General features: G+C 39.7%; 1 protein-coding gene across 3 annotated transcripts in view; it reads left to right on the forward strand.

Moving 5' to 3' along the window:
• Positions 1-16839, forward strand: part of NEGR1 (neuronal growth regulator 1) — a 245675-nt gene that overhangs the window by 187696 nt on the left and 41140 nt on the right. The window contains exon 7 of one of the 3 annotated variants that reach the window (XM_065071912.1): positions 11432-11473. The exons of 1 other annotated variant lie outside the window; for it this stretch is intronic. In XM_065071912.1, coding sequence (XP_064927984.1) covers positions 11432-11473 — 42 coding nt within the window. Of the gene's footprint in view, positions 1-5520; positions 5678-11431; positions 11474-16839 lie in introns of those variants that run through there. One more of the 3 variants, XM_065071913.1, reaches the window with a different exon arrangement.

Raw genomic sequence — 16839 nt, forward strand, 5'->3', positions numbered from 1 at the left:
GAGAAGAATATATTTCTGCTTCCAGAAATAACACGTTAAGTTCTTGCATACTAATGGTATGTGTATAATATGGTCACAGTAGTTAATGTGTGCAACAAGGTTGTGAGCTGCAGCAGGACTCCGACCTTAACGAGTTGTGCTAATTCTATGTTAGATGAGCAGCAGCAAAGCCTGGCTGCCCCCCCTTGGCCAGCTCGTCCTTGCTTCGGGTGCCAGCTTCTGAGGCAGGGCCCCAATATGTAAGCAAGAGGTAATATAATACTTAAAATTTCACTGCCTTGACCAGGAAAAAGCTGTTGAGCCTGACAACAGCTATTGCGGGCTGATATATCTCAATCCCTTGCGGGAGATGATAAGTCAGTCCTCTGAGAAGCACGTTATTTTGTTTATTTTAACACACTGATGTGCGTGCTTGGAGCCTCTGTGTTCTTGTAGGCTATTTGCAGCAGACTTCTGTTCTTTGATCTCAGATTTAATAGCTCCCCGGGCAATAAACGCGTTTCCTTCCCTTGGGTGTTTGCATGATGACTTGTTCTATAGTTCAGCTGGGCACTGTTGCCTGTTACACCTATTTTCCGACACACATCTCTACCAAATGAAAACCAGTTGTGTTTCTCTCTAACTCATTTGTAACTGGAATAATCCACATTAAGGTTCAGTGTTGTGTTTCTCTCTTTTTTAATCTGACTTGTGGCATTATGTGACTCTCTGTTACTCTTGGAAAGTTCAAAGTCAAATCTCATCATGTGCTCCTTTCTAAACTCCAGATAGAGATGTGCAGCCGTAATTCCAGCTTAATTAAGTCTCCTTTTTCAGAGATTTTAGATGTTTTATGAATTTCATCATGACATTGGCACGTTTCACCATGTAATTTATAGAGATTTGTAATGATTCATTTGATAGGCATTGTCTGTGGATTTCAGTTCATCAGGGATCGGTAGAACTATAATTACGCTGTAATTATTAAATAACTTATTCACAAATTGCTGTGCCGGTGAAAGCAAATATCAGAGCAGCATCTAGTTCTAGGCGAGTATTATGTATATACAACGATCATGAGGATGGCGGTGCTTACATTAAACACACTGGTAATGCAGAGATCAGGCAGGAATGTCTATAAATGAGGAGAAGAGTTTTATTCTGTCAAGTCTTGTCTATGCCCATGTTCGCAGGGCTGGAAATGTGGCTCTAATGTACGAGGACTTGCACCCTCACAGGGGGGCTCCCTGTCTGACCCTTCTTTAATAAGATTTATTTGGAAATTGTGCTCTGCTCCAGTGGAATGAACTATTCATGTCAGCTAAAGCATAAATGCACAACGCAATTCTGGTTCCTCTGGCTGCACCAGAACAGTGTCATTGGCATTTCTGTATTTGCAGAGGTTCGTTAAAAAAAAATGATAATAATAAAAAAATATTTTTTAAAAAAGCTATATCATGTAAGTATAATTTAGCGTGGCAAGATATTACAGAGAAAAAGCCATTTAACAGCATTAGCAGTTGCGGGCGTGCTGCTGTGTGCCCAGAAAGGAGGTCATGGCATGGCACAAGTTGTGCTGTATCTCTAATGTGTATTTTACCTTCTTTACTCTCAGAAATATAGTGACAGTTGTGCAGATGTAAAGAATGACCTCTGAGAACAAGAATATAATTATTGGAAGTTGGAGCAAAGCTAATCGTATATTTCTGAACAGCAGAAATGCTAACAGATTTCCAGATCTACATTATTCATGAGCTTCCTATTTATACATATAAATGAAAGACCAAGCTAAAAGGATGCAGACTACTTTGTCACTTCTTCATTTTGTTATGGTCTCAACAACTGTGAAAATCATTAAAGCAGCAGAAATCTGAGACAGGAAATAAGGACTAATGAGCAAATATTGTTTATTCTTTATAATTCTATAACCTGAAAAACTAAATTAAAACATTGTATTTCATTTAACTTTTGTGATTTGGCACAATTAAAATGTTGATAGGAAATAGAAATTCAATCAGTTTCTCAGTTTGCTTGGCCCAGGTTCTGCTGCCTGGGGCAGGCTCATTAGCAGCCTCATTAGCCCCCTGACACCCGCAAAGTTCAGTTCAGTGGAGCACCCTGGGCATTGAGTTTACTGTCTGTCGCTGGCACTGAGTTTTCTGTCAGTCCCGTTTCTTTGTCCATTCTGCAATTTGGTTTTTTTGCAGTGCTGTTCTGTAAACTAGGTTTAGAAGAGCAAGAAAGGTTGGTTAAGCATTTAGAGATCATTTCCAGAAAACTCCTAAAATGCTCTATTTTCTCTTCCATGAACAGAGCCATTCATTTTCCTCCATTTGTTTTAATTAGAAACATGCAATTTACTTTAAGGTTTTTCCTCTGACATGAATCTCTGCTTGGCAGAGTGTGTGTCCCCAGGAGGGAACAGTGGGCTGAAGGACAAACCCCGAGGTCCATGCTGAGCCAGGCACTCGGGCAACACAGGGGTGGGTTGGATAGAGCAGGAACTTTTCAAAAAATGTCCCTTAACTGGTTAAAATGGCTTTTTCTTTTCCTTTTGGGCACATGGGCTGCCATGGGTCTGGCTGCAGCTGTGCGTTGAAAAATCATAGAGTCACAGAATCATTTTGGTTGGAAAAGACTTTGAAGATCATCAAGTCCAACCATTAACTGTTAATCGAGATGCTTCAAGTATGCAGGGGATGGGAATTTCATCAGTCGTATCCTCCGTAGCACATTTCTGATAAAAGTTACAGGAAAAAAATTGCAAAGCACATGGCAGACTTCACAAATGCAGGTTGTTTGCAGAGACTGCCGATGAGTTGTGCCTTTATTGGGTTTTTGATAATACTCGACTGTGTCTTGTAACTGGATGCACAGCGCGGAGAGAAATGCTTTTGCATTTGAGATCAAACGAGCGCAATTGCGGGATTTCTTAGGGTGCAAAAGTGCTGTCTGAGGTTTTCTGTGTTTCAAAAATTGTTATATTTCATAAACTGCATGGAAAGACCTCAGTTTCTTTGGAAAAAAGAAATCTTTATGTAGCTGTACAAAGAGTTAAGTCAGTTTCATTGTTTAAATTTAATTTTCAAAGCTGAAAATTTGAATTATTCATTTATTCAAATTTAATTTTGTTGTTTGAAATTTGTTGCACTTTATTTTTTACTTTTTGAATAGTTTAGTGCTTGTAAATACTCATGCAAAGATATACCAGTGATGAGGACCGTAAACCTGTGGGTATATTTTTGTGATGCTCAAAAAGCAAACAGCAATATGAATGGGTACTTTTGGCCAAATTCCTTTGCCTGGAATAGATTTCCCTGATTTATTCATTCCCTCAAGGCATTCCTGTGAAAGGAAAAGCCTTGAGCATGTACCAACGTGTTATATATGCAAAACTGTTCTGGTAGTTGGGACGGAAACTGTGTTTTCTTACTGGTAATAATATCAAATGCGTAACTTTGTTTTAAGTATTGTTTTTAATGTTTTGAATGGAAATATAATTTTTCCTTATTAGTGGTTCACTCCCCCTCCCCCCAGTTAAATTTAAAATATTTGTTTTTTACTCCATAAAATAGTTAATCCTACATAAAATATGACGATTCTTTCTGGAACTTCTTTAAAAATTAATTAAATAAAAAAACTTTAGTAGATTTCAGAGTAAAAGCAATGTGTTATTTTAGTATTTTTTGTTGATTTTTTTTTTTTAACAAGAAAATCAAATTCCATTAGAATTTTAAGTAAAACTCTAAATTCATCCCATTACTTTTTGCTTGCCAGACAAGAGCATGTGCGGCTACTCCACAGAAATGGATTTCATGGAGTGCTCTTATACCAAATGTCATTGGATTCCTTTAACAGGAATGCACTAAATGTGTCAGTAATGTGGTTTTCTACAGCCTTCAAAATATTTGAGTATTTATTGAAAAACTCAAGAAAAAGCAAGTACTGTAGGTATAGAGCAGTGAGGATTGCTGGAGGATGGAGTGAGTAAACTGCTCAGCAATTTCAGGTCTTCAATTCAAGGTTAATAATTACGTATTTTTTTTTTATTGTCTTGTAGACATTGAGTTATTTGATACTTAGCATCCTGTAATAAAATAAACCATTACCAGGCAATTAAGGTGCAATAACTCAAACCTGTAAAAGAGCTCAAAGTGTAATTGCGAAATATTAATGGTAAGACACAGAATAAATTAAGGTCATGTCTCTATCCAATCCACTTACACTTTCCATCCAAAAGATTTATTATTGAATATGTTTTTCCCTTTACCATTGTACTCAGTCTCTGGCTTACCTGGGCTTAAAGACCTCTATTTCAAAATGAATCTTTAATATTTAACAAAGCTGATAAAGCCTAGGGGAGATAAGATTAAATAAGCCTGGTTAATTATCAAAGGTCATAAATGAAAATAGTTGCAAGGGGTTTTTTAATTAATCAATGTGTTAGTATTTAATTGCCAGTTGTATTTTGGGCCAGTTATTGATTCCTCCAATACATGAGAATTCTAAATATTACTACAGCAAAATCCAACCATTTTTCTGCTGCAGACTCAAGTGAAACAAGTGTTTTGTACTTTCCTGCTACAAAACGCTCTTCTCTTGATCTGTGGGTGTGTTCGGCTTCCTCAGGTCTGGAAATTATGCTCACATTAGATAAGATGTTATTGATATTGAGTAAGCACCTACCCCCATCCTCTAGTAAAATATCTCATAAAGTTGTGCTTTCTCTCACATCGTGTGTGTAAATGTCATTCGACAGTAAATATGAATATCTAATCATCCCTTTTCAAATCATTTGTATTTATCTTAAGAAAACTCGTGGGATTTTAAACTGAATTTAAATTGGGAAACAGTTTAGAGTGTTGATGATTAATAACTAGACTGCAAAATACTAGAAGAAAGTAGATTAATGTTAGAAAGAAAAAAACTAGAATATATGCTAGTGCTGTGGTTTTGTCAAATTAAGGGTGTGTCTTTTCTTGATTTTTGTACCGCACTTCTCAGTCTTCCCAAGAAAATAATATTGAGCAGAATGGATTTCTGTGCTCTTGTGTGTGTCACATCATAAAATGGGATTTCAAGAAATATAACTTTTTAGCTAAAGGCAACCGGAGTTTGTACCAGTAGTCATTTCACATATGGGATCAAAATATCTGAAGAATGGCAGAAAGCAATGTTACAATGTTGAGGGCTACAGAAAACAATTAAAACATTTCATAGTTTCTATTCATCATGGTTATTGGAAAATAAGTTAGACTTTCTGTCACCATAATAGTGAAAGATACAAAGATTTAAATTATATCTCAGATTTGTATAACATTGGTTTTTATTCTGAAAAACAGGATTAGAGTGTGGCATATGGCTTTACTCATAATAAAGAATATTTTTCATTTTTTTAATACCAATATCCTCCTAAAACTATCAATTGCACAACCAAAACAATTTCATTTTGGACCAGCTGCAGAGTGATAAAATAAGATATCTTTGTGACCACAAGCTGGGTTCACAGCTTAACTCGTGACTGTTCTTTACTGGCCCCAGTGATGGGCTGGTGCTTGTGCTGGGAAAAGGCTCCACGAGACTGCAAAGGGCATCATCGTTTTTACATTGCTGAAGAACTATCCTTCCCTAATGGATCAAAATGGTCCTTCCGGAGGCATTAACATCCCCTGAGAGTGACAACCCAACATTTTCCACCGGCTCCAGCATCAGCAGAATGTGTGGCCACAGCCGGAGATGCTGGTGAGTGGGGATGGAACTGGGGAGTTCTGGGCTGGTCCCTCTCTCAACATGGAGCAGTATTGGATTGGTTCAATGTCAACAAGTCTATGCTTTGTGGGTTTTAAAGACCTTCACTTGTAAAGATATTCTTACAGTCTTCATATGCTGGGAAAATATATATATTTTATATTTTTAGTATTGTTAATATGAAATTAATTAGAACATTTAGAGCAGAACTGGGCTTCAGAAGTGGTATCATCCACAGAGAAGCATTCTTTTCAGTTGCCTTGAAGATCACTACTTCAGGGCAAAACAATCTCTACAGGCTAAGAACACCAAGTGCTGAGTCCAGTTGCTTCATGTGTCTTGTCATTGCAAATTTATTATGAGAAAAGTTACTAAATTCTCTTATATAAAATGCAGAGACAGAAACCAGCAGATGAAGACTGGGGGGGCTGGCAAAGTACCAGAAATGGGAATGTTGTCAAAAGTTGATGTGGGGGCACAGGTGAAGGAAGTGGAATGAGAATAAATAACAACCACTCTTCTCTCAATAATGACCGCTCTTTTCTCAGTAATGACCACTCTTCTCTCCTTTGTTTTCATACCAGGACTCTGCGAGAGAGGAGAAGGAAGGCGTGCATCTGGTGTGGTCCCGTGGTGCTCCAGATTCCTTCAAACTTCATATTTTTTGTATCTTCATCATTGCCTCTCCCTTCTTGGACAGACTGTGACTGTGCTAGTGCTGTGCAAATAAAATAAATTAACTTGCAACACCAAAGAAGTTTCAGCTACTGCATCTTTGTTACACGTCATGAGCGATTTTTGGTTTTACTAAATTTCTTGTTAGTTAAAATTTATCTTAAACTTGCAATGCGTGAAAACTTGCAGTATTTGCAAGTGCAGACTGAGATTTTAGTAGTTTGTGCTTTTTTTTTCCTTTGTTGGCAGATCCCTCTGAGACTGCAATGGTTTGTAACTGTAAGCATTGTGCAGCAGGTTGAGATCTGTTACATTTCTGAACCCTTTCCACAGACTGCAGTTTAATAGTGAAATTGTTTGTGTTACTGAAGTAGTAAATTTCACAGGAGAAAACATATTTTGGAAAATACTCTTTGTTGGAGAAGCCCTAGCAGTTACTTTTGAGTGTAATTACCTGGAGCTATGTGTGGGTCGCGATACTCCGTCCACAGGCTGATGGACTCCAAGTCTGTGAGCGGAGAAGTGGCTTTGTCAGCAGGGGCGGGTGAGGGACCAGGCACAACTCCTGGAAAAGGGTGTTTGAACCAAAGAATAATTATAACTAGTAACGAGGCATCTGTCACTGTAACGTCTGTGCATTTTTAAATGGAAAGAGATGAAAAATTCCCGGCACGTATCCGTGGGCAATTCCGTGTCAGCTTTTTGCTCTGGTGGTTGGGGAGATGGGAGGAGGAGGTGGGTGCCTGCCTTGGGGTTGGTGTGGATTTATCTGAGAAGCAGAGGCTCGTAGGCTGGTTTTCTGCAGGAACAGACTGAAGCAATGTGTTGTTTACTTTTGCTCAGTTTTTTGCATTTTCTTGGTTAAAAAAAGGTTGGTTTACGCTATCTGGGCGCCGGGACTGGGAGGACACCAGGGTTGGTGGACCTCTGCCCCTGGTACCGCAGGCTGCTCTGTCCTGTAATCCCTTCCATAAACTATGGGAGTTTGCTCCTGGAAGGAACTGGTTTCCAAATGCATTTGCTCCTGGTTTATACCCATCTGTTCATGCCAACAGGAGCTGGTGAATTACGTGGTTCTTTAATCATACACTAGGAAATTTTCTAGGCAAATAATCACATGTAATTGGCCTCTGGTAAACTAATAGCCAGTCTTTATTTACTTGCTTATTTTTACTTGCCTGTATACTTTATTAGTTCCTTCCATCTTATATTTTTCTAAGGCCCGAATGCCATGAAGTTGTTGCTGTGTGTGCTTACCCTCCTTGAACATATCCGTAATTCTCTGTCCTGCTGTACCTGCTGTCTTCCCATCCCCATTAAATTACTGTTGTTTTGGTAATTTTATGTGCAAACATATTTAAATCCCTCTGCCCTGAGTATCCTGAGCTGATTGAATTTTGCTTTAACTTTGGTCTGGCAATTTCCATTTCCATTTTGTTATTCAGAATGCCATCTTTTAAGATTTCACTGAAACTGAAGCAAAAAATTATTCTTAGCTCCATGCTCAATTTCTCTACCCTACCTTTGTGAACAGAGGTGCTTCCGTTTTCCTTAAGATACCTTCAAGGCTGAAGAGTTTTGCAGCAGGTTTGCTGCTGTTTCCTTTCCAGGGTATCGGGGCAGCTCCCACTCCAGCCCTGCTCTGTTGGGCTTCCCAAGCATAGCTTCTTTCTGGCCAGTTCTTTTTGTTCCTTCTAATCGTCCACCTTGTGCTGTGTCACCTTTCATGAGGTGGTTTCCCATTTTAAGAGGTTTTCTCTGCAAGCTTTTGTCTGCCTGGGATCAGTAAGGAATGTCTAGATCCCATCTTTTTCCTTTTGGTAAAAGGCAACACTAAATGTCCTTGACATTAAGCTGCACCTCCTTGTCCCAGCCGTCTTTCATAGCTTAAATTCTCCAAGGTTTCTCATTTGAGGATTGGAGCTCTAGTTGCAAGTCCGTGGGTTTATTCTTCCATTTTATTTAAACTCCCTCAACTGCTGACCCTAACTTCAGCTTACTTCCAGCAGCCAGATCTAGCATATGCTCACCACCAACAACCAAAACTGATTTAAAAGAGCATTGCCTTTTATTTCTTCCCATGACAATGTGGTACAGAAACCCGTACACCTTATCCCGCATTTCCCTTTCCTCACCCCCACAAGCACTGGGCTGGTACACCAGGACCTGGAGGTGCATTTCTCTGTTTAAAAACTCTAGTTGTCCTTATCAAAACCTGACTTTGCAGATAAAAAGGTTTCCTTGTGTTGTCCCAAGTCTTTACCTTTCTCAAGGTAATATTAACCCAGACAGTTAGTTTAACCCACGCTTTTATCTCTTAATTCTCTGTACTCCATCCCAGGGTAGGATGCAGCACTCTATTTGCTGTCCTTTGTCTATGTTTGCTTTGTTTTCTTTCTTCTCCTACACACAGTTGCAAAGTTCTCCTGAGCTTCTCCCAGCCTTCTCCCTTTTTCTTCTCAAAGCCACCCCAGTCAGGGATGCAGCCTCAGCCCCAGACGGTGACCATCACCAGTCCCTGGATGTCCCAACCCTGCTCCAGAGGTCACTTCATGGCTTCCCTGATTAGCAGTGTGTGGCAGCACCTCTAAAATGACAGGACAGGGTCTTCTAATTCCAGACTCGTCCCAAACTGTCGCTGTGACATTCTGCTTTCCATTGTGACATGCCTGGCAGCATCCCCAACATTCACCTTACGGTCAGTGGGGCATCTGTAAAGAGAGCTGAACCTTAAAAGGCTCAAAATGTACATTTGTATGCACTTTAGAAAAAATTAAGCTCTGCTTAAAAATACTGAGATGCCGTTGGCTCAGGCTTGCCTGGGCAGAACCCACGATTTGGAAGGTGAAGGATCCTGCAGCAGCAATACAGGCGGCACAAGTCAGGAAAGGGCAGACAAGGAGGTGATGTGAACACAAAGCTTTTCCTCTGCTTTATGAAACCAATCTATTTTTCTATTACGCTTTCATGCTTTTTTTTTCCACAACTGCCCTTGAAAATTTGAGTGATCCTGATATTGTAGAATTAGGATCCCAGAAAAATCAAGCACAGATACTGCCATTCTTTCCTATACATCACTGCCTCCCAGTGTTACTAAGACATTAATATATTTTAATTTTCATGAACTAGCCTAGCGTGCTTCTAGGGAAACGAGCTGGTTTTGTATTCCCTCTCTAGACCTGAACAATTTAATGAATAAACATTTGCAAAGAGTTTTAGAACTCAAAACTAGAAATTTATCCATCTTTCCAATTCCTTGGTCTAATAATGTATTTAAAGAATCAGACTTCTGCAAGAATAATACATGATACTAGTGCCTTTGTGTTCAGTCTCAGTGATACTACGATGCTGTGACTTTATGCTACCTTAAGCACCTACAATTAAGTCTAGATCCAATGTTTCCAGAAGACTCACAGTTCTAGTAAAATCCCTCCTGGTTTGGGCATGGTATTTTTCCTCTTATTAAGAGTGTACTCATTCAGTATGTTAATTTACTTGATTGTTGCAAAGACTGTTGTTGTTCTACAGCAAGAGGAACCTTTTCCTTTATAAGACACCATAGCAACAAGAAGGATTGACTCCTAAAGTCACAACAAAAGGATTCTGTTATTTTAGGGTAGCCAGGAAAATAACTTTTGTCATCATTTTACAATGCGTTTGAAGCAAAGGTGATAATTATACATTAGAAGCGGGATGTAATTTATCAACTGCCCCTGCACAGGGGTAGGGAACCTCCATACTTAGCTATAAACCTTTTTTATGCTAAAGACTGCTCAGGGTTTCACCAGCTTTCATGGATTTTAAATTACAAAGAAAAACATAAAGCTGGAGTAATACAGCTGAAATTCCATTTTAGTTTAAAAATGTCATTTGAATTTATCAATGACAATGATGTATTTGTCAAGATGTCCAATAAATATTTTTAAGAAAGGAAACATTCATCTATATTAGCAGAATTCTTAGCATCATTAATTTGGTAAAGAAACTTCATAACTTTTTGTTTGGGAAAATATTTGTCTGTTATTTTGCTTATAATAATTTTTGTATCATATTAACCTGAAAAGTAATTGTAGGGGGAAAAATGCACAATTGGATGTGAGTGGAGCACGTTCAGCTGCTACCTGCACATCCATTGTTGTCAACTCTCTCACATATTTTTTCATTAGTTTCTTGTTATAGTCAAGATATGGTCAACGATCTTTTGTGCTTGATAATTTTGTTAAATATTCTTTATTAAGAGTATTGAATTGCTGCATTGAGATAGTAGCTTGCTTCTGTGCAAGATTGATTGGGACTGGTATTTCATTTTGCATAGCACTATTCAAAGCTAATAAAAAGGCACACAATAGTGAATTTTAAAGTGAAATTATAACGAAAAGCCACAGGTGATTATTTTTTTTCTTTAGACTGAATGCAGGAGCATTGTGCTCTTCTTTTAATTTTTCTGTTGTTTGTTTTGGTTACCCCAGGTGAAGTAAACATCTTCAAAATGTCTTTGATGTTTTTGATAAATGTTGTCTTCTGGAAGGCCTTCAATAATTAAAAAGACACGCATTTTAAAAAGTTCACTAAAGCACAAAACTATTACTTAAAAACATTCTTTGTTCAAAATTGTTACCTTGACCCATATTCCTCATGTGAAACTACTTTCAATGACAAGAGCAAAACCCCCTTTCTCTAGGCAGGTTTCAGCAGGAGAAATGGTTTGGAGCTTGAGAGCCCCACGGGTGGCTTTGCCAAGGGGGCAGGCAAAAATATTGGTGTATTCTGCGTGTGATGGTCCCGATGTTGTATGTTGGTGACACTCAAGTGAGGTTGCTGGGAAAAGGGGGACACTGGTGTGTAGTCCCAGGCAGAGAACTCTGGGTGATCATGTGTTTGTCACAGGCCTGTGACCACCAGCCCAGTTGTTAAATAAAATTGTCGTGTCTGTTGCATGACTGTTTGCTGTCTCATTCTGTATTTGTCTTCCATGTGTGATTAACTCCCAAATGTTCTCTTTTTTTTTTTTCCTTTTCCCTTTTTGTAGAAATTATTGAGCCTACTACCTCTAGTCCTGTCTCGAGCCCAGGTCAGTACCACACACGTTCACCCAGTCTGGTTGGGTACTTTTGCTCAGGGACCCATCACCGATGCATCGCCATGTCGATAACCGGAATTGCGAATGGGCAGCGTGGTTGTGGTAGTGCTGGACTGTCTCCTTCTTGTCTTTGTGCATTCGTTGGTTTGTGTTCCCTCCAGGCTCCATCTGTTGTCGTCTTCTTAAATGTCCCCTTTTGAGAAAACCCCTCCCTGCATCTCCGTTTTTCTCCCACCCATTCTCTGCCCAGGGCGATGCAGTGGGTGTGCGCAGGGTGATGCAATTGCTGTGGTTTTGGGGTAACCTGACTCTTCTCTGGTGTTGCTGTAACCATGAACGTTGGTTTGAGGCTTACAAAGCTGTCTCATCGCTGAAGGACCTGTAGTCTGGATCCAAGACCCCATTGGGAGGTCTGTCTCAGTTTAGGGTGCCAGCAGGTGTTCCTGGAAAGCTGACAAGCCTGACCTTGTGCTTGACCTGACTGTTCCTGGTGATTCCCCATTTTCTCTGAGGTTTCCCGTTGGTGCTGCCCAGCAGGACACCCGTGGGGGGCCGGTCAGCACAGGCTATTGAACTGCACAGGGCTTGTCAGAGGGTGGCACCGGGTCAGCCTGTGTCAGCGTTCTCAGCCACTCTCCCAGGGGTTCGGAAGGGGTAAGTCATGATTTTTTCCTCAGGCAAAACCTGTGTGACATGTACTTTTATTTCCTAATTAAGCTAAAAAGACTAGAAAAACTACACCAGAAAGCCATAGCAATTGAGATCATCTATTCCCCACTTAAAGATGCAGATTAAACAGAGTTAAAAAAAAAAAACAAAACCAACAACTAGGCAGCAGACTGATCCACCCACCTTGAAACATTCAGAAGCAGAAAGACAAGTGTATAAATCTTTGGTGCTTTTAATTAAAGGACTTAGGAAGGGCAATCTCTGGTGTCCTCTGCAGAGATGCTTGCTGTGCATAGCCTGCCTGTCTGCCTTCCCATGTGTCCTGGGAAGGAAAAGTAAGCTAAGAAAGTATTTTTATAGCTAACAGAAGCCAGGAAGAAGAAAAGAATTGTGGATGATATGGCAATTGTGCAAAGTAGTGATAGGAGAACCTTGGTCTGTGTGTGGTTTAACTTTGGGATTTGTACTTGTCTGAGAAGTCCCCTTGGTGTGATGCTGTTCCTCTGTTTGAGGACTGATGGTTTGTACTGTGCGGTTACAACTGGAATGGACCCGAGTAATGTTTTGGGGTTTAATCTCCATAGGTAAGTGCTACAACACTGAAACACAGTCTTTTCTCATTCTAAAAAATTGATGTTCAAGTAATATGGCTTTGAGATGTATTTCAGTTCTTGGTGGCTGCAGAAATTTCCAACAAACGAGCAAAATTATTTGTATTTTTTTAAGCCACTGTGAACAGGATGGAGATGAGGGAATGGAAATGAATAGCACCCTTTTATAAAGATCCCTGTCTTAATTCTGAGAGCACAGTGTTAAATAGGGAGATCTTTTTCCAAAATACAGTAGGAAATTGAGACTCTGAAAGCCTTTGAACACAACAGAGGAAAAAATTAGAAGAAGCGAGAGTTGCAATAGATATGAAACTACATGAGCCAATCCAACTTCAAATGACTGAGGAAAGAACTCCGAGGACAGTGTGCAAATGAAAAACAACATCTGTTTCCCTGAAAGACAACAGGAAGGGTTATTTTTAAAGAAAAGCTCTCAAAATTGTGTCCTTCCTCCTGGAAATCAGCACTGGTATCAGCAGTGGCATTGCCACTGAAATGTTCTGTTTGCCTTATGTAATTAAATAATGCTGTGCTAGTACCTCTACTTTTCTAATTTTAGCCTGGTAAATAGCCGGATAATATTGTCACTGTTGCTACCCAGTAATACAGCTCAGAGACAATTAAAAAGTTTCCAGAGTGTGAGAAACGGGGAGTCCCTGATGTGCTGCAGCACCAGCAGAGAAGACAGTAGGTTGGGGTGGGAGATGGTGGCAGAAACCCCAGTGTATTTGTCTGTAGCTGCTTATGACAGTAAAATAAGATGTGCAACGGTCTTTAAAGTCATCTTGGGAGGCTTTAGCAGCAGCGCCTGTCGGATTTATCTGCTCTGCGTTCCCTCATGCAGGGGCAGGAACACAAAAGATGGATAATCATCTAGAAACTCCTTTTTCCTTGTGTCTTGCATCAGTCAAAATACAGAGCATCACCCTCCTTCTTACTTAATCTGGGCTTTGCAGCTAGTTGGTTAATTACTACAATAATTTACACCTTTGTGGCATCAATGGATGTTTTTCCTGGAAAAGGTTTTGCTGCCAGGAGACGGATCCTTCTCCAGTGTTCCAGTGTTGAGCCAAAGGTGACGAAAAAACCCAAAATGGAGTCAATATTTAACTGCAGATAGATGAGGGAGAATTGCAGGCCAAGGATCTCCCAAAAAATCAAGGTAAATGACTGACAGGATGTTCAACGTTATCTTCACTGGTAGTGTTTTCCAGGATCTCTCTTAAAGCCCAAACTAGGAAGTTCCTTTTGTAGAAAGTGAAGAATCTGTAGTAATCCCAAAGATCTTGAAACCACATTCAGTGGAGATTTTAGTCCAGCTCTGCACAGTATCTTCAAGAATTCTTTCTCATGGTTATTAGTTTTTACAAGTATAGGTATATGGAATGAGTCGTGTAAAAGGAAAGTTTCACTGGCATCTTAAGGTTCTTAAACCTGCCTCTGACTCCAATAGGTCACTTTGCTTATCAGGCACCTATTTTCTCAGTGGTGCTTAAGCAGTAGGTAGCCAAAGAGAAATATTATTAACCCCTGTCTAAACAGGTGAAATTTGGTGTTGATTATGAGGTTCCAACTTTTTCTCTTTCTTTTATAGTGTGTAAACTCTGTCAGCATTGAAATTGGTGCATACGAAAGACCTTTTGTCTCATGAATTTTCCTTCCAATATTCAGTATGATTACTCTAATCAGCTGTTTTGACCTTCTTTTGTTAAAAATTATTTATAAGATGCACGTGTAAAATTTCATTATGGATTTATAACCAATGCAAAACCAACGCTGTGCTTGAGAGCACAGTGATAAACTTGTGCATTCCTGTGCTGGAGCCCTTTTTTACAGCTGGGGGTTTACTTTCTCAATTTTAAGTGGCAATGCTTAAAGCATGTAGAATTAGCTGCAAAGTTAAAAGATTGGGGCCACAGTTAGTGTCTATTTTGTCAGCCCCTGCCAGGAGCTGTAGTTACTTACAAATCTTTCATCCTTCAGCATAATTAGTTCACAGGCAGCGTCTTGAAATACCTTTGAAGATGCTGCCGAATTCTTAACACTGACTAAATAAGGAACAGTGACAGGTCAGAGAGAATAATTGAGGAATTTTCTTTAATTAATGATTCCACATGATATGAGGCACTTTTATAAAAATCGGGAGTTGGAGGCAGAAGGACTGTGATTTTATTTTCTCAGGAACAAAAGCGAATGTTTGAATAGGCAGGTTGGACAACTCCTTCAACTCCACTTCTCCCTGATGTGCTTTGCTGCCTATCTAGTATGTTTTATTATAGTATGTATCCAGTATGTTGTATTATAATATGCCAGAATACCAAATAATAGTTAATATCCAGCAGGCTCTATGTGCTTCATAGGAAACATGTTGCCCTCTCCCCTCCCCATCGTTTTTGTGTTCTTACATAGTTGAAATTCCCATTTTAATCGAGAAATGACTTGCATAAGGAAAATCCACGGGGCAGGAATCTGAATCTTAGAATTTATGGCATTATTTCTTTCCATTAATTTTGTCTCTAAAGAAAAGAAAAATCAATATGTCAATCTTATTTGTTAACTGTTGTAAAGCTTTATGTTCATGAAGTATTATGGACATTTGTGTCGCATTTCAGAACTCCAGGCAGAAGCTAAATCTCAGCATAGTTCTCTCTGCCAGAAAGGAAGAGTTTACGTATTTGCCCAGCATTATGCATCTGCACGTTATCCAGCATGCGATGTGTTGCTGTAGGAACACGCAGTAGGGCAAGGCGGGTTCTTAAACCAGGAATGCTCAGAATTATATACTGGCTGCACGGGGGTATAACTGCCTTTAAAGTATTATATTCATCTGCTGTTCCAAACAAGTTAACTTTCCATTTCCAAATCATTCTGTGAAAGCTGCATCTTCAAGGTAAATATGTGGAATTAGGTAAATGTTTCTGTTTAAGTAAAATGCATGTTTCAAATAACTCACAGTGTGTGCTCAGTGACATTCTGAATATTTAAAGACTATATCATTTCAGGAGACTGTTTAAACACAGTAAATTCATAAGTATGTTATTCATTGCTTGCTGCATAAATGCATCATTTAATATCAAAAGAGCTACTTTCTATCAGCTGAAAAACAGGATTAGAAAATAGGTAATTTTAGTCCATTGATTTCTACTCTCCAAACCACTATGCAAAATGCAAGTATATTTTTTCTGATAGTGTATTGCCTATGTGCCTACTGTTTAGGGGGATTTCTGCATTAATGAGTGTTTCCACAAATGTGAGAAGCCCACTTAAGAGGAGAAGCTGCTCTGACACTCTCCGGTTTGTTTAACCAACAAAATCCAGGGTTTCACGTAGAAATGAGAATGACGAATATTTCAATATATATAATGTGCATTGATTGGTTTGCTGAAGTTTCACATTTTAACCAAGAAATGTTCTTGGGAAAAGCCAGGGAAGCAGTGCATGGATATCTATAGCTAATATACTAATTTCTGTAGTCTATGCAAGGGGCATAGGATGCAGAAGCCAGACAGGGATGCTCAGCACACCAGCTGCTGCTGATTTGGTGTTTGGCCCTTTCTCCTGGTGATGAGCGATGAGCTGCATCTTGCGGTCACTTGCTGGGCTTCTGGTGGATGTCACCGCTGGACATGTCTTGGCTCTGAGGGATCTGTGTCCTTGCTGTTGTGGTTTACCATTGTATGAATTAATTTATGATACTGTAGATGGCATCAGGATTTGCTGTCAATCAGCATACAATGTGTAGGAACCTGCACACTTCCTGGGTACGGGGAAACCTCTTTCCAGTGCAGTGCTAACTTCCCACAGCTAATGGCATCTTAAAAAATGCAGTTTAGTAAGTGACAACATAGAAAAAATGTGTGAGTACCTTGGTGCACATCCTCATGACATCTCCCCATCTCGGTCAGGCGGTGGTATCCGATGGAGCACAGGACCTGGCAGGGACGGGCTCCCCGGGACAGTGCAGGGCACATGAGCTGGCAACATCTGTGCTCAATTAGGTTCTTCATCTCTGGACGTGATTCAGGCCTGTGCTCCCAAAGTATGCCGGGAACTCATGACAGTGCACATCTTCCAGCT

Source organism: Columba livia, chromosome 8, assembly GCF_036013475.1.
Source record: "Columba livia isolate bColLiv1 breed racing homer chromosome 8, bColLiv1.pat.W.v2, whole genome shotgun sequence".
NCBI lineage: Eukaryota > Metazoa > Chordata > Aves > Columbiformes > Columbidae > Columba > Columba livia.